The sequence below is a fragment of the Sardina pilchardus genome, chromosome 14, assembly GCF_963854185.1.
Source record: "Sardina pilchardus chromosome 14, fSarPil1.1, whole genome shotgun sequence".
In the NCBI taxonomy this organism is placed as follows: domain Eukaryota; kingdom Metazoa; phylum Chordata; class Actinopteri; order Clupeiformes; family Clupeidae; genus Sardina; species Sardina pilchardus.
The window spans coordinates 18,719,346-18,744,538 of record NC_085007.1 but is presented as its reverse complement, the minus strand read 5'-3'; the positions used below and the strand labels follow the sequence as shown (position 1 = coordinate 18,744,538).

Sequence of the window (25,193 nt, the reverse complement as noted above, 5' to 3'; positions counted from 1 at the left end):
AAAAGGCTGTGACGATAACAGCCAGCTACGTGGTCTTAATGTACAAGAAAGGGAGTGAAAGTGTTCTCTTTCTTGTTACTTTCCCTCTCACTGCACTGTATTCCGAAAGAGCGTTTTGCTCCAACTCTAAGAATCTCCCATTCTTTGCCTATATATTTCATCTCATGAAAGATTATATTTAAAAAATAAAAACACTTTACCTAGACGGTGTATTGGCCTACTATAAAACTATGGAAAATAGAAGAAAATATAGGAACATAACCATTTGCAACAACAGCACCCAGTGGCAGTTTAGTGGTACTATATCAACAGCTCATGTAGCACAGTAGGTAGGCATATACCATATTAATTCAATACATATTGACTATTAGAGCTTTCTGCAAAAACAAAAAAACAAAAAAAACAACAATTGAAATCTGCATAGATCTGGTCAATTCTAAACAATCTTAAACAAATGTCAACAGGGAAAGAAAGAGGCGTGTGGGCAATTATAAGAATGTTTGTGCTGGTGGAATTTGGATCCATGGTATGCATGAAGTTGCATATCAGAGACTGCAAAACAATATCAATTCAACCACAGCAAAAGCAACAGCTAATACATCGCTGGGTTCCATGAAATGCACTAAGCCATGAAGATGTTTTATATTTAGAAAATTGCTTGAAGATGTGCAAGGGAACAAACACTAACCATTAATTTTCGTCATGCACCATTGTGATTCAAACAGACCATGAAGATGTGAAACTACAGCTCAATATGTGTGGCTAATTTTTCAAGCCAAATATGAAAAATATAAACTGTTTGTTTTAGATGGGTAACTCAGCGGTAAATCATAGATTTAAAAGAAAATTGCAAACAAAATCACAAGGAGCAAAGGTTGTATTTAGGTGCCATATGCTTACAGATTGTTTTGCCGTACATCCAATTCCTTTTTGTTCTTCCCTTTTGATCCCTGAGAATAGTTTGCTGTATAGACTGTCTGACTAAATATCCCAGTGTATACGGCACTGCTAACCACAATAATTATGTGGTGATAGTCAATGTAGCCATTAGACATATGTCTGTAAGCCCTATCTGACACACAAGTCAAACCAAACATCTTTCCTGAAATATGGGTTATGTCATGAATAACCCATACAAGACATGGGCACTGCGGTACTAACACTAACACTATCTAATGTCTGATGACTGATTGATATGATAACAGGACAATATGGGACACCAGGGTAAATTCAACATCTTTTTTAAAAAGGGAATGAATGTCTGTTGAACACACTTGTGTGAACAGTACACAGGCTTCAACTTGGCTGTTGACTTTGGACCTAATTAGAAAGGATTCGTGCAGTGGGATAAATTCCTCTTTTATTCCTAGTGGAGGTCCACGGCCCACATTTGGAGCTCCATCAGTTGGGATGAACTGAAACCTTGGGGACTACTAATGAGCACCATTTGGTTTTCTCATTAGGAACACATGTGAGTGAGCAGGGAGGCAGTGCACCATAGCAACAGTGCTTTAACCTAACTGAACTGATGGATTTGTCCATAGCCCATACAGCTCCATTAATTTCAACCACTTGGATTCTGAATCTCATATGGTTCACTGTACATTGTCATAAATCACGTCTGCTGATATGCTGATTGTAATGGGAAATGTGGTTATGGTTGTGTGCAGTTGGCTATCTGAGACCAACCATTGTAGTCTAATTGTTATTCTGAAAATGATATTTATTTATCATAAAAATGGTCAGTCTCATTCCTCAAGAGGACAGGCCATTTTAATTTGTTGTGCAAATGTAGTATTTCACAAAGACATCAAAAGGCATCTTCCGCTTTTCAGGCCTTGGGTCAATAATGTGAACACCCTAAGCCTGCATCACTGACTTGCCTATATAAATAAATAACTCTTAGTTACCAAATGTTTTCAAGAGGCATGTTTAGGTCTAATTCACATTTTTCCTGGATTAGGCCTATTGGCTACCTTCATGCAGAATGCATTTTAAGGAGAACATGAATCTATGTTTGTATGATGAACATTTAGATAGACCAACAAGTCAAATAAACTCAAAGCCAAAGTAGTTTAGGCAATAGGCCCATTTAGGCAATAGGCCTAACAAACGAATGAAGATAGCCTACATAAATAAGCTAGGCCTATGCCCAACAACAAAAGGCAACACATTTTATTTGTCAAAGCTTGAAGGATCTTTGGTTAAACTGTCAAATCGTTAGTTATAGGCTATCAAATCAAACAATCATTATTATTACAGTGCATGGAAATGCACTGTATTGATATTCCTTCGTTTTTTCTTTTTATTTTTATTTTTATTATTATTCTTCCAGGCCCTAATTTGACTCTAACAGCTTATCGTAGGAACTTGGTTCAAACTTTGTCACATAGGTCTTGCATCAAATTTTCAGTCTATTACTTTTCATACTTTTACGACTTTTACTTTTTGAGATACTAAATAAAAACTAAACTTAATTTTGCCATAGACTTAACATTGGCTTTGTGACATCATAATTAGCTTTGAAAGAAATAGAATGGAATCAACTTTGCCAGTGTTCTCTCACTGACTTCAGCAACTTCAATGGAACTTCTTCTCTGTGTGTCTCTCCATTGAACTGGATAGCTCACTTGTCATTCCCACTTTCTTTCACTTCTTTTTCTTCACTTCCTCTCACTTTCTCTATCACTCTCTCTATTTCTCCCAATTTCCATAACTTTTTAAAACTATATTTTAAAAACACTTTTTATAGCAAAGCAACCACTATAATTACTTAGTATCAACCTAGCAACCACTTCCATAATGACACCCTGGCAACCACCTTCGCAACCGATGTGGTTTCCCTAGCAACCAACGTGATTTCCCTAGCAACCAACCTAGTAACCACTCTTTATAGAATAGTAACCACTTTATTTAGCCTAGCAACACTATAGTAATCACTTTAATTGCCCTAGCATAATCCTAGCAATGACTTTCCATGCACTGGTATTTCCTTCAGGAAATGCTTTTCTAGTTATAATTATTATTATCATTACTGACCATCTTAATTATTACTATTATTATGTTTCTGATTTTGTTTTTCACCCATGAAGTCTCTCAATGCTGAGTTCGAGGGAAGCATTATTACGAAAATATTGTTCCTACCCGGATGTTTTACATGTAGTTCCACAGCAAACAGGAGGAGGAGGAAGACGTCTACCATGGCGGAGGTAAAACCACGAAACTGTACAAATATAGCTGTGCCTAGTGTAACTACCTACATTGGTATCAGTTTAAACAATGTGTGTTCATTGTGTAGTTCCAAATGTCATTTACGGTGACTAACTTTTTGATTACGAGATCCTTTCTGATAATGAAGCTAACGTTGACGTTAGCTAACTATTGTATCAATAACGTTAACGTAGGTCTGCTAACCTTAGCTGATCAGCTAATGTTAGTTAGCTAACGTTAACTTTAATCACTGTTATCGTCGCTATTTATTGGTTGACTAAGCTTAAGTGGGTCTTGAAATAAATATATACCTGTTCAGTAGTAGTATTGTATGCGTAAAATGAAGGCGAAAGTAGTTGACAGGACGGTAGTGTTTAATTCCTCAATGTAGCACTAATCACCAGTGGTAAATTAAAGGGAAGCTAGCTACTAGATAGATGTCGTTAGCTAGTGCTGCATTGTTTGTTATCATAGCACTGAGCAGCTAACGACAGATGATTAACAACCCAGCTCGTTAGCGAACATAAGCAAGTAAGTTAATATTTGATGTAGCTTAGATGTCGAAAACAACCTCCTCGACGCACTGCTTTCATTCAGCAGTTTGGTCTGAATGCCATCTGTTGTTGTGTGACATTAACGTCTACGTCAGGATATGTTGTTGATTTGTTTGATAAAGTTAGCCTACATGATATTTTATACGTCAAGCAGCTAATAGTACCGTTGTACGCAAAGTAAAGTAAAACTTTGGTGTCCCTCTATTCATGTCATTTTTGAGGACCGATACATTGATTGGTTAACTTTATACCAGATAAAGTACCTTTATACCTTTCTTTTTTCAAAACAAATACTATAACATAGGCCCATGGGCAATAGTGCTAAATCAATTTACTATCTACATGATGTGTTGCTTCCTCTGTCCAGACGCACAGCTTGCAAGATCTGCGGCAGCAAGCAGCTATCGCCTCCAAAGTATTTATACAGAGAGATTACACATCAGGCACCATCTGCAGGTTCCAGACCAAGTTCCCATCAGAGCTTGAGACCAGGGTATGTCTTGTGCTTAAGACATTCATTAGACACCAGTCTTTTGATGTTTTGGTGTTGCTGTTGTTATTTAAAATGGTTAAAATACCACGGTGTTGTTAGTGATGTAAATGTGTCCTAAACATCTGGTGACTGTGTTGGCTTCTCTCCTCTCCTAGATTGATAAGCAACAATTTGAGGAAACCATTCAGACTCTCAACAATCTCTATGCTGAGGCTGAGAAGTTGGGTGGCAAGTCCTACTTGGAAGGATGTTTGGCCTGCCTCACAGCCTACACTATTTTCCTGTGTATGGAGACCCATTATGAGAAGGTGAGGAAACTCTTATTGGTTCACAATCACTAGCACACAAGACGTTATCAAAAACCATTGTTTTCAGCCTCCGAAACTGCAGCGTTGTGTAAACGCTAGGCGTAACTGATTAAAAAAAAACAAAGTTAAAAAAAAAAAATGCTGTGTAAACGGGGCCTGAAATACACTACTCACAAATACAGGGATATTTGGCTTTTGAGTGAAATGTCAGGATGAACCTAAAATCCACATTTTACAGGTGAACTTAATGTGACCTTCTCTAAACCTTTGAATGCGCATGTCCAACAGTTAATTGTTTTAGTACTTTCAGATATTCCAAACTTTTTGTGAGAAGAACTTTACTTGTGGTGATGGTTATTGGAAAGGACTGGCTGACCTGGCTGTCTCAAAATGGTCTACTTCATTTGACAAGCATATGTGTGACCTCTAGCACACTATTTTGAGTTTTTGAATATTTACATTTCACATTTATCCCTTTAGCACTTTTTAACACTTTTTTTCCCAGAGACATATGATATATGACATATGATAATTATATTGCAAGGACATGGTTGCATTGTTCTCAGAGCAACTTGGGGGAACAATGTCAATTGCCTCGCTCAATTCGTATGAATTTAACATAGGCCTAACATACTGTACTATAGAGATCCACCACCCTCCCAACTCACATGGGAAGAGTATAGGGCCGTTAACACCAGGAACGATAACTATAACTATAACAGTCAAAACGTCAATTTGGACCAACAATAAGCAAAGTCTCTCCTTGTGTTGATGAATGTGATGTTTAAAATGTGATTGGTTCTGATTGGCCGTTAGCTTCTCAAAATCGCTGAAAGTTATTCCCAACGATATCGTTCTTCATGTCGTTATCATTATAGTTTATGTGTGAACGGCCCTTAAAATAGATAGCAGCAAAAACATTGAGCACTTTCTTATATGTACAAAAAGAGATGCTGCGTGTTCACCTGTCTCTACCACAATGAGACCTGCTGTTTTTGCTACACTGGAGCCTGTTTCTGCCAGCAGCTTCGCTGACTGACTAGAGTTGAGAACATGCTTGTTTCAAGTTTGGTCTATGCAGTTTGGCTCACTGTTATCTGCAGTTATTATTTCAGATTAACATTTATAATTATTGAGGCTTATGCATTTGTCTCTTGCCATTTCACACTGAATGGAATAGTTAGCCTACCTATGATGCTGTGCATCTTTGTTCCTCGCTAATGTCTGCTGAGTAATGTATTAAAAGCAAGTAGTCTATCCTTATCTTAAGTTAGTCGTTGTCTTTCTAACTGCCATAGCGTGAAGAGAAAACATCTGCCATTATTCTCTTGTCTGGATAAAAAAATATTCTGAAATGACAGAAAAGTGTGGGACTGACCAACACTGATCATCTTTTCCATTTTCTCTTTACCATTTTTTTTCATATCTGTAATGATTTAACTGTTTTTGTCAAGCAATATACTCTGACCATTAATAGCTAAGTAAATAAATATAGAGCCATATGTGGTGATGTCATGTTATTGCTTCACATGGTGTATTCCGGTATGTTTTCCCAGGTGCTGAAGAAGATAGCCAAGTACATCCAAGAACAGAATGAGAAGGTCTATGCCCCACTGGGATTGCTCCTCACTGACCCCATTGAAAGAGGACTCCGAGTCGTATCCTTGTCTGATAGAAATTATGGACTCACAGTATCACGAGCATTCCAGTATTGTACAGGTTTGATTGCCACAGTGCTTTATTTAGTATGTAGAGTTATGTTGTGGTCCTACCTCAACTGATGGACCTTGTCCAAGTAGGCAGCAATGGGCAATCATTGAGCTTGACGGGGGAGGGGGAGATAAAAAAAACCCTAAAAAGTTCTCAACTACAACAGAGTCTGAGCATGTGCAGCTGAAACCATTCAGGCAGTGTTGGATCATGGACTGGAGTCTCAAATGCACAATCAGCATAGTCATTGCCCTCTCCCATGTTGCAGCCTACCATTGAACACAGATTTGGTCACTCCTTGATTCACTATGAAAAGCAAGCCAACAAAGATTTTCTTTGCATTGTTTTACAGATGTGGTTCGCTCATTGCAGCTTTGCTGCTCTTTCCCGTAACATGTTGTTGGGAGAGATGCTGCAGCATTTACAAGCATACATAAAACGGGGAGACAGACTCTTCCAATTGTGGCAAATGAAATGTTGTCCACCCTTAATCAAGATTTTTTTTCCCCCATCTGTAAATCACAGCACATTCCACCCACACTTTAATCCCCTAAATCGAGTTTTCTAGTGGCCAAAATAGTGTAGAACACCCCTTTTGAAATAGAGTCAAATGTCCTGTGAAACTAATCATGGAATGTGAACCGTCAGAGACACTTACTGTTGAGTTTTTTGGAAAGGCTATGCTTTTTCTTCCATTGACAAATAAGGGAGGGAAAGAGACAATGTCAGAACAGAGAGGATTTCCAGAGATTATGTCAAACCTTTGTCTAGTAACCGACAAGTATTGTCAGTAGGTCCTGTTCCACTTGTTGAACAAGTCAGTGATAAAATGTCTGTTTTGTTTGGAACTTCAAACAACAAACCTGAGGGGGGAAAAAAAAACATTGTTCACCATTGATGCACACATGGACCCTAATGGTTAGTGTATGGTTGGTCGGGAGTGCATGAAATTAATCAATAGAGTTTCCTACCATCTTTAACTCATTCATCTCCAGGTGGAAATCACCATCTATGAGGACAGAAGCTCCAGATAGAAGGAAAAAGCAAAAAAAAAAATGAAACACCAAAGGTAAGTGTTGCCCTCTACAATGTTTCCCCCCAGCCACAGTAGTACCACTAGTTCAGTTTTGGGAATACTTCTGTCGCAGTTAGAAAGCATGATTCTTCTGAGATCACTGTTGGGCCTGTCACACACAAACTTTTAGTGGAACGGACGTGTTTGAGGAACAGGAAGTAGGTAATTATTTTTATATTTCCTGTATCCTCAGAAGTGGTTTGGAATGTCTGCGTCTTGGATTTATATGGCTTTCACATTTCATTTGTTTGGCAACATGCTCATAATTAGATACGGACATGTCGTAGCCGTTTTCGCCTCCATTGTGAGAAGAGAACAGGCTTATAAAGTTAGGCTGGCTACTGAGGGTTCAGTTCATAGTATAAATTCTATCAGTACTCATCAGTACTCAGTCATTCTGCATGATGATGAGATTTGTCTTTGTCTTTGTTTTTTTTCTGCCAGTCACCCTGGAGTACACCACTTTGGTTGGCCTTCTGCCCCTTCAGGCCTGGCTCTCTAACCCCTTCTCAGCGCAAACTGTATGGTCCAGACTTTCTCCTCATGTATCCTCCTTCTCTAGTGAGATCTGGACTTTTCTCTCCACGTGGGAAGCAAAAGATCATGTGTTCAGGAACTGACTAAAGCACCCCCTCTCTCACCACCCCCTCTCCCCCTCTTACCCTTATTTACACGTTGAAATACACAATAATCGTTTTTGTATTTGTACAATGTTGTATTCTAAATTTACTTTGAAGTTGCAAAATGTTTTTGTGCCATGTTTTATTTTTTACAAGTACTTGGATGTAGTGTATTTCCCATCCCCCCACCCCTCCTCACTTGTGGTGTATGTACTTGTCTGGAGCAGAACTTCCGTGATCAGTTAGCTCCTCTTTTTTCCTCACAGTACAGTGGCAGCCTCCCAGGTGTGATTGTTTGTCTTCAGAGTAACTCAGTTCTGGAAAACAAGTCAACGATCTCCTGTAAAATTTCTGGAATGTGTAAAATGTTCTTAAATTTACATCAGCAGAATTTGTACAAATTTGCAGTGACACGCCAGCTCCTCACTGTGCGTGTACCTGGCCGTAGAGTGGACACAGTAGTTGGTGACCATTGTGACTCTTGAATGATGTTTATCTGTATCATTCCATGCAGTTAAGAGTTCTCTCCCAATGTGAGATTACAACCATCTTCATCTTCTGCTCGAACCCCATGACACTATGATTTGACGCATATGTTAAGCACACTCAGCATCACACCAGGAAGACTCTTTAACCTGTGTTATGAAATGACATCTTTACTACCCATGTCCTTAGTGTGGTCCTTTCTCTATCATGAATGGCGGTCCACAGAAGCACCATTAAAACCTTAAAGTATCCTCAGCTTTTAGTGTCTCATATGGTATATGAAAGCTATTAACTTGCTTCTTTTGTCTTTTTTCCTGATTTGTTAATTTTGTTTTCTTTTTTTCTTTTTTTTTGCTGCAATTGTGTGTTGCATCATAAACATTGTCAGTCTTTTCTGAGAAAACATTCTCAGCACAATTATTTAAACCATGTATCCGTAATGTACCATAATAAACAGAATGTTTTCTTGAAATATGAGTGGTCGATGTATTTTTAGTGAAACTATCACTGACTTCACATACCATAAAATCATTTTAAATCATTGAAAGATAAAAAAAAAAAAAAAAACTATTGCCAAAGAAGGAAATGTATGTAAGTTTATTTGAATGATTCCGATAGAGACAAGCTTTTACAAGGACCATTAAAATGAGTTAATAAATTCCTTGTGTCAAAAGCATTAGCATAGGAGTTCCTCGGTGTGAAAGTGGTTAACTTAAAAAAAATTGACTCCAGTGAGTCATCCTCTTTACCAGCATACAACCACACTTCCTCCCATGTTGCACCGGACGGGTCTGTGTGTAAAACTGATGACCTAATCTGATGTTTCATGTGGGCTTCCAGACACGGTTCCATCAGACCTGAGCTAGGTCAACTTCAAATCAGAAACACAAGCTCTGATTTTGGTCCAAATTTTAGGAGAAATCAGATGTTACCGGGAAGACATGTTTAAAAAAGAAAAAGAAAATCTTGCACATAATAGTCTCTTCCCATTGGGTTGTGTGCCTTGCTGACATGCTTTGAAGCATGATTCACAATCAACAGGAACGGCACACAATTTTCCATTCGATATAGTGACATTCAGCAGTGTTGCCACAGGCAAATAAATTATTCTTAGCCAAAATGATTCTTTCTTTGTTAACAAACACTACTGATTTTACTGGAAGATTAGAGCATTATTAATTACTTTGACTTTTAAGTAAGTTTAACAAAAACGTTTAAAGTTAAACAATAATTCTACAATACATTTACAGTTGCATAGCCAATTATGTAGTGATGCCCCTCTCTACTGGTGAAAATGTAATATTACATATCACCACATTATTATGTAGAATGTAAATGTAAATATTGAAATATGAATTAGATGTATTTTCATTTAGCCTATATATAAAGGTTAACTTAAATGTGTAGTTATGGTGTCAAAATGTACACACGTCTATATTTATTGGCTACATCTATTAAAGTTTATCAATACATTTAGCCATTGCATTCTTTTGAACGGGTAGTTTAAACAAATCTTTGATACGTTAAACAAAGTAATGATGTACTTTTGTCCACTTCTTAAAGAATTACATAATTACTACTGCAGACCAATGCAGCTTTGCAAATCATGTACCACTGCTTTTTAAAACGCTGAAATCGTCATTTCTTGTTGCGCTTTCCGTAGGAAGACCTATCGAAATCAACATGGCTGCTTACTGAGGAGCCACGCTGTTGCACAAACTGGATTTCATCATAAGCGAAGAATAACCCATTTCTGTCCAAAGTTAGTCTAAATTGTTCGGAATCATGTCTGGTAGACATAATAACAAACTGCCAACAAATTTGCCGCAACTGCAAAATCTCATAAAAAGAGATCCGCTGTCATACACAGACGAGGTGAGTGACGTTAGCTATCTCGCTACTAGCCTACAGCTAGTAATCATAGCGTGATATGTAAACACTGGTACAAATAGGACAAATACGTAAGTCATAATAGTTATATTCAAGCTAAATATACCTGTCTTAATGTCGTTAATAGTAATTGTTACGACTGTCTCTTTAGTTCTTACAGCAGTATCGACACTACCAGTCAAATGTCCAGATCTTTAAACATCAGCCAGATAAACCCAACAAGGAGTTTGAGGAGCTGGTTATGTTCCTCGCCCAGGTACAGTTTTTCTTACTTAAGTTCCTCGCAAATCTCTGTATAGTGATTTTCTTACCAAGGCTTAACAGTAATCCAAACTCTCAAATCTCTCTCCTCAGATTGGACACTGTTATCAGAAACAGTTGGCTAATTTCCCTCAGGAGTTGGCAGAGCTACTCTTAAATCATCATACAGTGTTGGAAACTAGTCTGAGATTGGTATGAGTTGTGTCACAAATCTACAGTTTGCAGTAAAGTTATTAGTGATTAATTCTGTGCATTGGCATTGACTCTCACCATTTTATTTGTCTTGTGTGTGACTTGTAATTCTCAGACATTCTGCAAAGCCTTGATCTTACTCCGAAACAAGGAGTTGATCAATCCCACAAGCCTCCTAGAGCTGTTCTTTGAGTTGTTGCGCTGTCATGATAAATATCTCAGAAAGGTGAGTATGTAATTTTAGTAGAATGTCAGTTATGGAAGGAGTGTATCATTTTGATTTAGGTGAAGTTTTCAGGACTCAATCTGTCAATCTGTTACTTTCCTCCAGTTTATTTCCAGGGGAAAAAAATTATTTAACACAATTCATTATTTTGCCTTGGTGGCATAAAACTTGCTTGCTGAGAAAGTTACATCATTAGAATCCAAGTCACAGCCTTTCTGCAAAAACCATGGTAGTTTTGGAATTTGTACCTGCTGAACTCTTTGTTTATTGTTTCCTCAGATGTTGTACACACATATTGTGACAGATATCAAAAACATCAATGCCAAACACAAGAACAATAAACTGAACACAGTAAGTTTGATGATCACTTCTGAGCTCTGAATCATAACAAATATTTCACCTCTATTGGCTAAACATTGTTTGTTTCTCTTGACTCAGACTCTGCAGAACTTCATGTACACTATGCTGAGAGATAGCAACCCCATTGCTGCAAAAATATCTCTGGATGTGATGGTTGAGCTCTACAATAGAAATATATGGTAAGTCTGGTGCACAGTGGTTTTCATCAATTATTTAGTGAAAATGTTCTTAAATTATCTATTGAAATATTTACCGTGTTTGTGTATTGTCTCCATTGTAGGAATGATGCCAAAACTGTCAATGTCATAACAACAGCATGTTTCTCAAAAGTCACAAAGGTACAAGACAGAGTTGCTTATTATGATTTTTGTCATCATTATTATTGATATGTTTTTAGTTCTATGTACGATGGTTGACTGCGTGACTGATTTTGATTTCACCTTTTAGATCTTGGTTGCCGGACTGAAGTTCTTTTTGGGTAAAGATGAAGATGAAAAGAAGGACAGTGACTCTGAATCAGAGGTACCGTTTAGCTGAAATCAGTATTGCTTGATCGAGCATTAGTGTTGAACACTGTCGTCTAACTCAAATCCTTCCTTCTAGAATGAGGGTCCAAGTGCGAGGGACCTCATGATTCGGTACAACACAGGAAAGAAGACTTCAAAAAATAAGAAGAAAATGGAGAAAGCCATGAAAGTTCTGAAGGTAGGCCTTGTTCTTTGTTCTCCGTGTACCAGCTTGTGAGAATCAAAATGACATGTAACGTGATTTACAACTTTTAATGGATACATCTTTAATATCTGGACATTGTACTCTGCAAAACTTTAAAACCACTTTTTTTGTCTTCATTTAACAGAAACATAAAAAGAAAAAACGGGCGGAGGTCTTCAATTTCTCGGCTATCCACCTCATTCATGACCCTCAAGGTGACAAAACAAAGCTGACTTTTATGCCGACACCAAGTAGTCTTTTATCTAGATGGACATTTTATTCATCCTCAATATGAGAATTATTTGCTGCACAATCACAAGGTGCCTCATCACATCACCACAGATGTTATATCTCGTTTTAAAATAATACTTGAACATTTTCTCGTGTTGTTCCCCCTGATAGATTTCTCAGAGAAACTTTTCAGACAGCTGGAAGACTCCAAGGAGCGTTTTGAGGTTAAGATCATGATGATGGAACTCATATCCAGACTAGTGGGAATTCATGAGGTAATAAGCAAACCAATATCTGGACTCGTCTGTAATCATGCATCAGCAGTGGACTGCGCTATGCCTTTAGTATTAGTATATTCATTGAATCAGGCAAAATAGAGGAAGGTATTTTTTCACAAACAATATGGTGGTAATGGTGTTTTGGGCTTATGCATTTTACCAACAGTGGTATTCTGTGATCATTTAATACCAGACATTTGTTTAGAACATTTCTGTGTAGTGCAGTGACTGGCGCATTTTTCAGCCAATCCTGTCGTTTTACTGGAGTTTAACAGGTCCTCTCTGCCTACAGCTTCTCCTCCTCAACTATTATCCATTTCTCCAACGCTTTCTTCAACCACACCAGAGAGGTAAGAGTTTTCAGCACCCTTGAGATCTTGAAACAAACTCCAATCTTTCCTGTACCTGTAAATAATAGTTACTTAATTGATCTGTTACTGTACTTTGTTAAGCAAAAATTGACATTATTTGTCTGTTCCTTTCTATAAAAACAATTGCTTTATCCCCTTCCTTTATTTAGAGGTGACAAAGATCATGTTGTGTGCCGCACAGTCATCCCACCAGCTGGTGCCTCCTGAGGTGAGGGAAGGCTTTATTTGCGTCCATACATTTCTGCACGCCTTTAGCGCTATAATCAGGTTTCCAGCACTAAATAGATTTAATGTGTTGGGCTTTTTATCCACGGAACTTCTAAAATTAACACTAATTCACTTGTTGTCTCCTCCTCCTCAGGTCATGGAATCAGTGGTAATGACCATCGCCAACAATTTTGTCACAGATCGGAATTCAGGGGAAGTCATGACAGTGGGGTAAGTAACTGTTGTTGCAGACAGAGACGATAAAGGAATGTACCATCTTATCTAACTCTGGGGGAGACGGTGAATAAGCAAATTTCCCAAAATGTTGGGAGCATTCCTTTAGTTTATAGCATGATGGTACAGCCTGTTAAGTCACTCCACAGTATCTACGTAGTACAGTGCTTTTCTGCCCATGAATGCTGATATGAGATCCTCTGTTTTTATCGCTTACAGCATCAATGCCATAAAGGAGGTGGTGGCCCGCTGTCCTCTGGCCATGAATGAGGACCTGCTCCAGGATCTAACACTGTACAAAGGGCATAAAGACAAGAGTACGCCAGCACAGCTCTCTACCTACGACCCACTCTCTGTTTACTTAGATGCTACATTATTTCAGCAAAAATTCCTTGTGATTTATTCGCAATTTGTGTCACTTTTCCCCCCTCTATAGACGTGACGATGTCAGCCAGGGGCTTGATTCAACTTTTCAGAAATCTGAACCCACACATGCTTCACAGGAAAGATCGGGTGAGTCTTGATCATGGAAAGTGATTTTATTTCACACATACTGTACATCAGCCTCTAGATTAGGCTGGACACTTACCTGAGGTGCGTTCAAATTTGGCAAACAGTGGCAAAGTTTATGGTGAATATGTTTTCTCCAAACAGTTCAATTTGAACGATTTGGTGTAAGAATTCAATTGTATGGTAACACTTTGTCCAGCTCATGGAGAACTACCTCCTCAGACTGTTTGCAAGTGTTTGCAAGTGATCGCCAAAAACTCAAAGCAAACAGAAACTTGTTTGCAAACGTTTGCCTATGTTTGCGAATTTGAACGCATCTCTGGTGTCAACTCATGTGCCATGTAATGTGATGGAGAGGCCATTTTGCATGCCATATCTTCTAATTTGGTTATATGCTTTTTATACCTAATGTTGATTTTGAGGGGGTCAATTGGTTAGCTTCCAAGTTGTTATCCAGAGAGCTGTTTTTTTGTGTGTATGTTGGATGTGGTTATTCTGACCATGGAAAATTCTGTTGCCAGGGGAAACCTACAGAATCCTCCACTGAGGCACAGATACAGAACTATGGTGAACTAGGGGCAAAGGATTATATCCCTGGAGCGGAGATCCTGGATGTGGACAAAGAGGAGGGAGACGAGGACGAGGATGGTATGGATGGTCAATTTTACTGGTCAAAAATGTGTGTGAAGCTGTCCGGCAAGAGATGTGCTGTGTAATCATGATGCGTGAAGACTTAAAGAGCTCTTTATCTGCTGAAGGGTGGGAGAGTGCCAGTGATGAGGAAGATGATGATGGAGAATGGGTGGACGTCCATCACTCATCGGATGAAGAACAAGCGGGAATAGTAAGATATCAAAATATGATTACTCGGTGGTCAGTTCGACTGTGTGTGTGGCCGCGCTTTTGTGTGACTGTGTCTGTGTGTATCTTAGCTCATGTCTTCGTTTGTTTTGGATCAGGCGGAAAAGCTCCAGAACATTCCATTGGAGGAAAGAAAGGCCAAGGCTGCTGCGGTCAGCACCAGCCGCCTTCTCACACAAGACGATTTCCAAAAGATCCGTCTGGCACAGATGGCCAAGGAACTCAACGCTGCCCCTGGCAAAGGCCAGAAGAGGAAGAATGTGGAAATCGATGAAGAAGAGGAGGGGTAAGACCACCGTTGTGTTATGTTGATCTTGTAGTGGTGCATCTTTTATGTGTGTTAAGGGATGTGTGTGTGTTTCTGTGTGGTTTGTGTCAGTATTTGATATCCTTTGTAAAAATGGTATTGTTTTTCTTTTGCAAGTTCAGATCACTGTAGGAAAGTGTGACGTAACTTTATGGAGATCCTGTGAGAACGGTTGTGCACAGGCTATCAGAAACTGGATTTAGGACCTGTCTGTATGTCTGTTTCTCTTTTCACAGTGGCGAGTTGCTCTCATTGAGAGCCATTGAACGGCTGCATAAGAAACCCAAATCAGACAAGGAAGCACGAGTAGCCACAGCTATGGTGAGTGCACCTATGGCCATAGATTATATCTAAGGATGCAAAGGTTTCCTCTCTAAAGCAATAATCTAAGTCACACATGGTATTCTGTTGCGATGATTGAACGTGTACTATGTCTTTCATCCAGGCTGGGCGAACGGACAAGAAAGAGTTCATAAAAAAGAGAAATAAGCTGAATCCACATGCCAGCACGAGCAACAAGGAGAAGAAGAGGCACAAGAACTTTATGATGATGAGGCACAGTCAGAATGTTCGAACCAAGGGCAAACGCTCCTTCAGAGACAAACAAGTGAGAAATCCACCATGCCAATTCCCTTAGATTAGCCTTATGTGTTTTAAGCATCTCTCTCTCGCACTCTCTCTCCTTCTTTCTTTCTCTCTCTCTCTAGAATTTGTATTTGCAAATTGACTATAATGCATAGAAGGTTAGTAAAGTACATTTTAAGTATTGTTTTCTTGCGTTATTTAATCTGTGGGTCTTGTTCCTCTTCAGATTGCTCTTCGAGATTCATTGCTGAAGAAACGAAAACACAGCCGGTTTTAACCGAGCTTCTGAGACCACATCATTACTTTTGTGCATCATGTGAAATGGTCTGTCATCATCTGTGCATCTGTTTAAGAGGGCTGTCCCTCTATTTACTGCATAAAGCTATTTGTTTGCTTTTTTGTACAGATCTCACCACCATTAAAACAATTTTAGCCTATTCAGTCTCTGTGATGTTATTCAGACAGTTGTCTCTCCCGTGCACACCCTTACTCTCTCTCTGTAGTATTTGTATTTGCAAATTGACTATAATGCACAAACGTTAGTAAACCACATTTTAAGTATTGTTTTTGTTGTGTTATTTTATTTGTTGGGTCTTGTTCTTTAGATTGCCATTCAAGTTTTACTGCTGAAGAAACAAAAGCACAACCGATTTTAACCGAGTAATGAGACCACATCATTACTTTTTGTGCATCTTGTTAAAAGGTCATCATCTGTACAGCCTCAATTGCAAAATCATGTCTGTTTATCCTTTGCAACATTGGGTAGATCAGACCTTAGCTGACACAAGATTCCACACAATTACTTCGACAGGCCATAGTTATCTCCAAGCTGAACAATTGTAATTCACTGTTAGCTGGCCTGTGTAGTAAGATCGTAACAACCGATTCAGAATGCTGCAGCACACCGGGTCTTCAATCAGCCAAAGAAGACACATGTAACTCCTCTCCTAGTTATTCTCCACTGGCTCCCTGTAGTGGCCAGGATTGAATTTAAATCTCTCACTTCGGCCTACAGGACACTGACTGGATCTGCTCTCTACTATCCAATTCAATGATCATGACTAATATCCTCAACTGCCCTCTGATTATATCTGTTGTGTCGACTAGCTATGACCGCTAGGTCATATTCAAGACGGTTCTCCTCAGTGGTTCCTTGTTGGTAGAATGAGCTGCCTAGTGCTCTCCGTTCCTGTGATAGTTTTGTGTCTTTCGTATAACCAACCATAACATCTTTTTAAGAGGGTTGTTCCTCTATTTATGGTTATGGTATGTTGCAGATGCTTTTGTCCAAAGTGACATACAAATAACAACACAATAGTTCAATTTAACAGTAAACAATTTAAGAGTTGGTTATACTAAGGAGAATTTACCATTTACTTCATAAAGCTGTTTTTTTTGTGTGTGTGCAGATGACACGAATTTTAAAATCAACAAGTCTCTGATGACAGATTTATCTATGCTGTGTATGGTTGTGAAATCAATATATTTATACTATACTATACAATACTATTTAAATGGTGTAGTAGTATTTTCATTATAGGCCTAGTTCCGCCTAAATTGGCACTGTTTTAGCATAACAACTTCTAGAATATCTTTCAGTGTGACGTCGACGTTTTGATGCTGCGAAGGAGAGAGTGTTAAAGCGGGTTGGAGTAATCAAGGATCCTTACTGCCATTTCACCTATGTCTGATGAAATGCTGCTGAAAGATGTACAGGTATGTTTAGTTCTGCAAAATTCTAGATATTTCTAGATATACCTGCTCATCACAAATGATCTGATTTAGCAACGTTCACACATCTTCTGGTAGTTTTTTCGCTTAGGCTAAGGTTTATACTTTATGGATGTATTTTACGCGCTGTAGGAAACGTACAGGTACACAGTGGACCCTCCCCTCATGTGGCGTCGGTGTAAATATGACTCCTCATTTAATCCAAACAAGTACAAGTAAGTGCTAAACAGTAATTGCCTGCTTTTAGAAGCGTGCAATGGGCATATTCTACTTGAGGCTCAGAGATTTCTCGTTTTCTGCGTTCCTCAGGAGGAAGCTTAACGACGTCGTGCAGTTCACTGGTTTGTTCCTGAGTAAAAGGAGAGAATTCCAGTGCCCTCTGCCTTTTGCGAATGAGATGGTTTCGTTTGACATCGAAAGGCTCCATCACGTGACGACTAAATACTCCTCAAACGCGCATTTCAGGTTAGAGACAACCTAATGCTTATTGATGTACAGTATTTGTATGTAAAATCTCTGATTTTATTGGAATTGGCTACCAGGCCTACACTTCCAAATTTAAGTTGTGTTGGTTGATGTAGCCTAACTTTTGTTTCATATCCACATATTCAAATGAATATACTTTCCCCTATATCCACATAGCCTATTTGTTTGGCCTCAAGAGTTCAGACTCAGAGCCTAATTATTTTTTCTATGCATGCAGGGACAGACAAAACAAAAGCCTTGTTGCTCAACATGTGTATCTGTGTATCATTACAAATTTCCAGTGAAATGACACACCGTGAGGCTGTCTGTGATGAGAGGATTCTACAGAAGCCTGAGCTTAATTTCAGCATACAGCCCCTGAGGGATGGTCTGTGCTTCTCTCGCTCCCCTGGACACCAGAACTCAAAGAAAAGTTGTGTCTAAGTGGAGCAATTTTCTTAATAAAACTGTCAGACATTTTTGCTCTGTCACATAATTAATTACAGTCAGTGTGATGCTGCCTGTGCTGGAGAACTTAGAAGTTCAGCAAAAGTAAATCAATTCTAGGGAGAAGTCCAGTTTAAAGCTACCGTATCATTCCCTCTCTCTCTCTCTCTCTCTCTCTCTCTCTCTCTCTCTCTCTCTCTATATATATATATATATATATATATATATATATATATATATATACACACACACACACACACACACACACACTGTATGCCTTTGACTGGACAGGACAGTAGAGAGGGTGACAGGAAGCAAACAGGAGAGAAGATGGTGGGCCGAGAAATGACCAGCGGCACCACAGCACCGCCGTCATTATAGGGGAGACCGGGTATAGTTGTAACACAGGGATAGTTGTAATATCACCATTTCCACAGAACAGGAATAAGATATCGGACATATGATCACCTCAGTACTTGCACCACTCCACCACTATCCCACATGGTGATTTTTAAGCCTATAATGTCACCCGTTCTAATTTGGCAAAGGAAAAGGTAATTTTGGCATAAGAAAGTGACATCTTTCACCACGGCTATATTTTTCTTAGTACTTTTACCATTGAAGATACAATCACATGCCTCATATATTATATTAAACTGTAGTCTCTGAGGCAAAACATGATGCATTTCATCCAAGCATAAACCAAAGCACTAGGCCTATACAGCAAGATACGGCTGTCAGGGATCGGGGTAGGTTGTAACACTTATGTATACTTATTTATGTGTCATTTTAATCATCATTTAATGTAATTTCTCTGCCATTGTTTTGTCAGTTGTAGCTTATCAACACTGGCACATCTGAGGTACAAGTTTTGTGCAATATTTTATACAATCCAGTCAAATTTACACAGAGAAACACACACACACACACACACACACACACACATACACACACACACACACTCACAAACACACCCCTACACACACACGACCACATATACAAAGCTGGCTACTTATGGCCATTCAAAGAGAGACAGAATTAAAGAAAACTGTTTTCTTGTGTTCATACACCTATTTCAATGCCCCAAACATGTTTTTGAAAAATATTGCATGGTTTGACCTCTCTTTTTCTGTCTTTAATCTAGCTGTTACAACTTACCCAGTGTTACAACCCACTCAGTGGGGTGGGTTGTAACAAAGGGTCACCTTGTATTTTACACCAAATTACAAGGTCTGTAATTTTCTTGCAGAAATTTGAGTTGGTTCTATCTGAAGTAGACAAATGTGGGTATTTTGAAAAAAGGTTACAGGATTGTAGCTAAAAAAAAAAATGAGCGAGTTACAGGTGCTGGAAAAAAAACTGTTACAATCATACCCGGTCTCCCCTACGTTTTGAATAGAGAATACAATCAGACCGTGTTGATGCATGGCCCAGACGGGACCAATAAAGGATGAATTTTTCAGCCTCCAGCTTCCTGCCCCTCAATTGTCTCATCCATGGTGCTTTCATTCCATTCATATCACTCCGCAAGCCTTGTCTGTTTTCTAGTGGTTTTCATTGAAAGTGAAAGCAGATGGTTGATGAATGTTTGATGCAAGTTCGATGTGTGAACTAGGCCTATTTGTTTCTTAGCAGAAGCCATGAAACGGTAAAGGTCCAATAATTTATTTTAAAAGACATCATTTATGAAGTTGTTGTTTTTTGTTGGCTTTGCCTCGCGTTCGCGTCCAGTTTGACGTGTCTGGATTTTCCGATAATGACAGCAATCTCGTGATGCTGGTATGACTTAATTTCTGCGCGTTTAAACTAGTTTTGGCTACTGTGCTTGAAGTTAGCTGTGGCAGACTAGCCTACTGGTTTTCATCGTTTTAACCTCAAAGCCTGTCTACCTTAGATCTACTAAATGTTTAGTTAACACCTTATTTCGCGTTTGTCCAGCCGATCACCTCCGTGCGCCCCATATGTCATTCAAAACAATATTTCGGGATAGCCATCTCACTATGAGAAAACGTATGACGATAGTGCTAAGAGATAAACACCTTGGCATGCTTGGTAGGCTAAACATCAGTCTTGCACATAATATTGAGCCGAATTTTTAGTGGAAATGGCCTACTGTTGCATGATCATAGATGAAAAAAGTCGTCTATTTAAAGGCACAGTCTGAATTTTAATCCCAGCTCTCCATTTAGTGTGTGCACTTGAACAAATAACAGTGCCTGATATTTATTTTAGGTAAAGTGTAGGACATGTTACTTTGGCAGGAGAGGGAGTGGTGCAATTTGATTTTCTTTGCAACTTAAATATCAGCAACCTCTTCAATCAGCATCAATATCAATAGGTCTTCTATGGTTCACTATATTGTAGCCTACAGGACTAAAGGACTGTAAGGGTGCAGGCTATGTATCAAGGAGGCCTATTCTAAATGATGTAGTCAAGATTATGGGGCAATTGCTCTGTCGCTATAGTTTGGAGTTCAACACAGTTTTAAACTGGAGTTGGGATTTAGAGTTTAGCGACAGAGCAATTGCCCCAGTAACTTTATGTTGGTTTAAGTTAAAACAAAACATGTTTCTACATCAAAAATTCATGGTTCTACATCATTGTTGGCAAAATTATAGACTATCAGCCATATCTGGTTTAGTCTTGAGTAGGCTACTTTGCTATACATTTAGTTTTCTTTAGGCCTTATAGACTATTGTAATATGTTATAATGTTTGAAATATATGTATCTCAGTTTATCAACAGTTCTCATAAAAGTCATCAGATGTCATAATTTAAGGGGTTATTTTTCAAAATGTTCTCCCGGGGGTAGTGAATAAAATTTCTTAAGTAGCCAACACTATGGTACCTTAAATAAACACTAGAGCAGCGGTTCACAAACTTCTTTCCCCATGGACCACTTTCTACAGCCTGACTTGGCTCGCGTACTCCACCATCGCCACTATTTCCCTTTTTTTTTTGTCCTTTGCCAATCACACCCCTGATTATTGTGATGTATATTTATGGGCCTTATGGTCTCCTCATTTTCTGATAGTCAGTAAAGAGTTAACACTTGTGTTGAATGAAGGTAGTCAGCTCAGAGGCCCACTTCAAATATGCACAATAATCTGCTTAGCTCCGTCTTACCAGCAATGATTAAAGAAACTCTCGATGGTTTTCCCAAGAAAAGTGGAGGAGGTGAGGGGAGGGGATAGAGCACTGGGTGGGAGGATTTGAGACCGGACAAAAACAGTGTAGCACTGAAGCATTTTCATTCTGTTCTTCCTCTGTGTGCATCATGTTAAATAGCAGCATCATAGACGTGGGCCAAGTGTCTAACACAACTCTGGAAGGTCTTGGCACGACCCTCCACCAGGCACTGAACATAGTCCTCACCATGTTGTTGGCAGTGGTCGTATTTGCCCTCGGCTGTACCGTGGAGATCGGTAAGGTGTTGTCCCATGTGCGCCGACCGTGGGGCATCTTGATCGGGATTTTCTGCCAGTTTGGCATCATGCCACTCACCGCGTTCCTGCTGGCCCTGACCTTAAACGTGAGACCGGTGCAGGCTATAGCCATTCTTATCATGGGCTGCTGCCCGGGAGGCACCATTTCTAACATTATCACCTACTGGATCGATGGAGACATGGACCTCAGGTTGGTGGCCATGTGTGAACATGTGCCTATTTTCTCACATTTTCTTTCATTCAAAAATACAATTTCAATGAAATTAGGGATGAGGCTTCTACTTAAATAGGCCTACTGTGTGTTTGATAGATATTCAGGATCATCTATTGGCTGAAATGTCTTCCAGATTTGAACATTGTGGCATTAGAGATTAGACACGTAGGTACTGTACCTATAGGTCAACGTTGGACTTTATCAATGTCCTGTTCTATAAACAGACAGAAATATGCTTGTGTTGCTTCAGAGGCACACAACGAGTTGCAAGGTAAGATAGATTCAGATTTATGTCATTTTTAGCAAGTGAACTCTTCAACTGTTGTTGAACCTGAATAAGCAAAACATTCAACCTGAGTTTAAATGTTAATTTTCATGAATTATTTGTCATGCTAGTAGGAAACTATTGTAGAGGAATTTGTTCATTCATCCATTCAGTCTCTTATTGATTCAGTGAATAGGCTATTAGTTAAGGTATTTCAATTGGTGAGTTCTGTCCTTGTGTCCTTGTAAAGCATCACGATGACAAGTTTGTCCACCATTTTGGCGATGGGAATGATGCCACTGTGCCTTCTTGTTTACTCGCAGTCTTGGGTGGAGACCGGCAGCATCAGGGTTCCCTACATGCAAATAGGTGAGCAGTTCACATAATGCTGCCACATATCTGACGCGCCATTATTGGTTAGAAGAGAATAGAATATGATATTGTAGTATAAAAGTAGCCACTGATTTAGTCCACGGAATTCTTTATTTTGTTTTAAAGAGTCTGACATCCCATCCTCAGGTATTACTCTGGTTACTCTAATCGTCCCTGTGGCTGGTGGTGCCTTCGTCAACTATAAGTGGCCAAAAGCAGCAAAGGTCATTTTGAAGGTGATGCGTTTTCTTCTCTTTGTGCATTTATGTATTATAGCTGTTGTTGTAATAAGCAATATGTTATGTCATTAGGACAATCACAGAAATGCATAAACTAATGTATTATAACCTTCTTTCTCTTGCTGTTGTTTTGGGCAGGTAGGGTCAGTGATGGGCTGTGTTCTGCTGACCGTAGTGGGCGTTGCAAGTGCTCTGCTGTACCGTGGCTCCTGGAACACAGATGCATCCATGGTGATTGTCGGGCTCATTTTCCCCATCATTGGCTTCACCGCTGGCTTCGCTATTTCTATTTTAGCACGACAGCCATGGCCAAGGTGAGAGAATTTCACCCTGTTAGAGTAATGATTTCCCCCTTGCTTGGGTTTTATTGGGGGGAGGGTGACGGCCTTGGTCAATACAAGTTCAAAGAAAGAAGCAAGGTGGATATTACTCTAAGCTTTCAGGACGAGTTCCCTATTTTGTACAACTTCTGTAACCAATGACTAAGTTTAGTGCAAGGGTGGTTAATCTTATCAGCCTAGCAGCTGCTCAAATATGTGGTGGAGTTGGGTTGGTCATTCACTTGACATGACATGTTCCCTCTGACCTGGATGTTTTTAGCTTCCAAATCCTTTTTAATGAAAGCATGGCAGATTTGTGACCTTTGACCATTTGCTAAAATTGCTGGCCTGTTGTGGTGACAGGTGTCGGACAATTGCCCTGGAGACCGGAGCCCAGAATGTTCAGATCTGCACAACAGTGCTCCAGCTCTCTTTCAGTCCACAGGAGCTGGTGCAGATGTTCACGTTCCCCCTCATCTACGGCTCCTTTCAGTTCACGTTTGGCCTCCTTATGATCGCAGGTGAGAACTGCATCTACACAGCCCTAGTTTATGGAAGTTTATTATAAAATGCCTCAAGTATTAAAGGGACACCTCACCGATTAGCATTAAGCTTTGTATCTTTAGAAAACCAGTCATGTTTTTGAATGGTCATGCATTATTGCCTCAGTTTGTCTTGAGATGGTAGAAATACGATTTCAATGAAACCAATGAATAGATTTTTACATCATTGAAAGCAGGAAGTCCAACACTGAAATCCGTATTTCTCCCATCTCAAGGCAAACAGAGAGAATGATGCACGGCCATTCAAAAACATGACTGGTTTTCTAAAGATACAAAGCTTAATGCTAATCGTGAAGTGTCCCTTTAACGCCAACTGATTCCTGTTATCATGTCAGATGTTCTGTTCTATAGTGTAGCACATTTCATTTTGTGCAATACCAAAGCAATTCTGGCGTGTTTTTTTTATATATATATATTTTTAATCTTTTTTATTTTTTTCAATTTTGCTCTTGTGTCAGTTTATCAGATATACAAGCGGATTTCCACACGTAAATCAGATGGGTCTGTCTTACCTGACCATGCGCTACAAAGCTGCCCAAGAGACAACACTGGACAAGGGGAAGTCAATAGAAGTTTTGAGCCTGATTGGTCCTCTGCGAATTAAGACGTAGAGATCTATTGCCACAGTAATCTGTCAGCACTTTTATGTGACCTTGATATGTGTTTATACTGTATGTTGTTGTAACTTTTGTCTGATAGCTTTTGGACATCTCTACCATTGTACGCAACAATACATTGTGGCCAGCAGTGAAACAATACCTCCTACCATAACAGGAACTTTGAATGGTCAGTTTGAGATACAGCTTTGTAAGATTTTTTTTTAGCTAGCTGAAGTTGCTAGGTGATGCAATTTAAGATGACTAGAAATTCTGTAGTATCCGTGAGTAACAAAAGGTCATTATGTCATTAGAGAAAATAGCCACGCCTTCAATCTGTAGGCTACTGTCTAAAAATACTTGTTAACATGTTGTCATGGTAAATAGAGTAGAAGTGGAGGATATACAGAGTAGAGTTTTCAATGTATTATATGACATATGTTTTTATATTGTGGTAATGTATGTGTATTTATGTTTAGTTTTTTTTTTTATCATAATAGAGAATTAGAATATAATGCATATAATATAATGATTTAAACTATAGCTGTTTATCAACTAAATAAATATGTTTAATTTTTCTGCTCAACTGAGGGTGTTATGATTATGTTTTATTTGTTCTTGGGCTTTACAGTTTCAATCACTCAAATTCAAACCTTTTACTTATACTAATAATTTTGATTCATTATCCATTATTAGACTATTATTGCTGCAGTACATTATTTATTTATTTTTTAAAGACAAATCCATTTTTATTTAGCCTTAATACGTTTCTATTTAATGTCAGTTCTGGAAATATCTATGTTGTGTTTTAGGTCTGAACAAAAAGAAAAAAGATACATGACAAAGAAAAAAAGA

At 38.9% G+C, this 25,193-nt stretch overlaps 3 protein-coding genes across 4 annotated transcripts; all 3 read left to right on the top strand.

The window, feature by feature from the left end:
• The first annotated feature begins 3,122 nt into the window (after nt 1-3,122).
• Nucleotides 3,123-8,928, top strand: golga7 (golgin A7). The gene is made up of 6 exons (XM_062554495.1): nt 3,123-3,209; nt 4,132-4,257; nt 4,413-4,565; nt 6,122-6,223; nt 7,271-7,344; nt 7,795-8,928. Exons 1-5 carry the CDS (start codon nt 3,201-3,203, stop codon nt 7,307-7,309), a joined length of 429 nt encoding a protein of 142 aa, XP_062410479.1. The 5' UTR covers nt 3,123-3,200; the 3' UTR covers nt 7,310-7,344; nt 7,795-8,928.
• A 1,196-nt stretch (nt 8,929-10,124) lies between these two features.
• sdad1 (SDA1 domain containing 1) lies at nt 10,125-16,117 on the top strand. The gene is made up of 22 exons (XM_062554727.1): nt 10,125-10,331; nt 10,498-10,602; nt 10,701-10,799; nt 10,915-11,025; nt 11,305-11,376; nt 11,464-11,564; nt 11,666-11,723; nt 11,833-11,907; nt 11,989-12,090; nt 12,242-12,311; nt 12,499-12,602; nt 12,898-12,955; nt 13,126-13,184; nt 13,338-13,414; nt 13,637-13,734; nt 13,854-13,930; nt 14,449-14,575; nt 14,686-14,771; nt 14,887-15,074; nt 15,332-15,416; nt 15,541-15,702; nt 15,907-16,117. The coding sequence occupies exons 1-22, from the start codon at nt 10,242-10,244 to the stop codon at nt 15,955-15,957; spliced, it is 2,055 nt and encodes a 684-aa protein (XP_062410711.1). The 5' UTR covers nt 10,125-10,241; the 3' UTR covers nt 15,958-16,117.
• A 3,817-nt stretch (nt 16,118-19,934) lies between these two features.
• On the top strand, nt 19,935-24,558 carry LOC134101114 (sodium-dependent organic anion transporter-like). Of its 2 annotated transcripts, none has more exons than XM_062554689.1 (7): nt 19,935-19,971; nt 21,713-21,959; nt 22,499-22,617; nt 22,768-22,856; nt 22,998-23,173; nt 23,543-23,700; nt 24,201-24,558. In XM_062554689.1, exons 2-7 carry the CDS (start codon nt 21,817-21,819, stop codon nt 24,344-24,346), a joined length of 831 nt encoding a protein of 276 aa, XP_062410673.1. In that variant the 5' UTR covers nt 19,935-19,971; nt 21,713-21,816; the 3' UTR covers nt 24,347-24,558. The 2 variants fall into 2 exon arrangements, with proteins under 2 accessions (XP_062410673.1, XP_062410672.1); XM_062554688.1 differs by having other exon boundaries at nt 19,962-19,971; nt 21,615-21,959.
• Nucleotides 24,559-25,193: the final 635 nt, after the last annotated feature.

Coding starts and splice junctions, on each gene's coding strand:
- golga7 (XM_062554495.1), top strand. Junction 4,258..4,412: donor CATCAGAGCTTGAGACCAGG/GTATGTCTTGTG, acceptor CTCCTCTCCTAG/ATTGATAAGCAACAATTTGA. Junction 4,566..6,121: donor TGGAGACCCATTATGAGAAG/GTGAGGAAACTC, acceptor ATGTTTTCCCAG/GTGCTGAAGAAGATAGCCAA.
- LOC134101114 (XM_062554688.1), top strand. Junction 22,618..22,767: donor GGTTCCCTACATGCAAATAG/GTGAGCAGTTCA, acceptor TCCCATCCTCAG/GTATTACTCTGGTTACTCTA. Junction 23,174..23,542: donor GCACGACAGCCATGGCCAAG/GTGAGAGAATTT, acceptor TTGTGGTGACAG/GTGTCGGACAATTGCCCTGG.
- sdad1 (XM_062554727.1), top strand. CDS start 10,242: ATGTCTGGTAGACATAATAACAAACTGCCAACAAATTTGCCGCAACTG. Junction 10,603..10,700: donor TGGTTATGTTCCTCGCCCAG/GTACAGTTTTTC, acceptor CTCTCTCCTCAG/ATTGGACACTGTTATCAGAA. Junction 11,565..11,665: donor CTCTACAATAGAAATATATG/GTAAGTCTGGTG, acceptor TCTCCATTGTAG/GAATGATGCCAAAACTGTCA.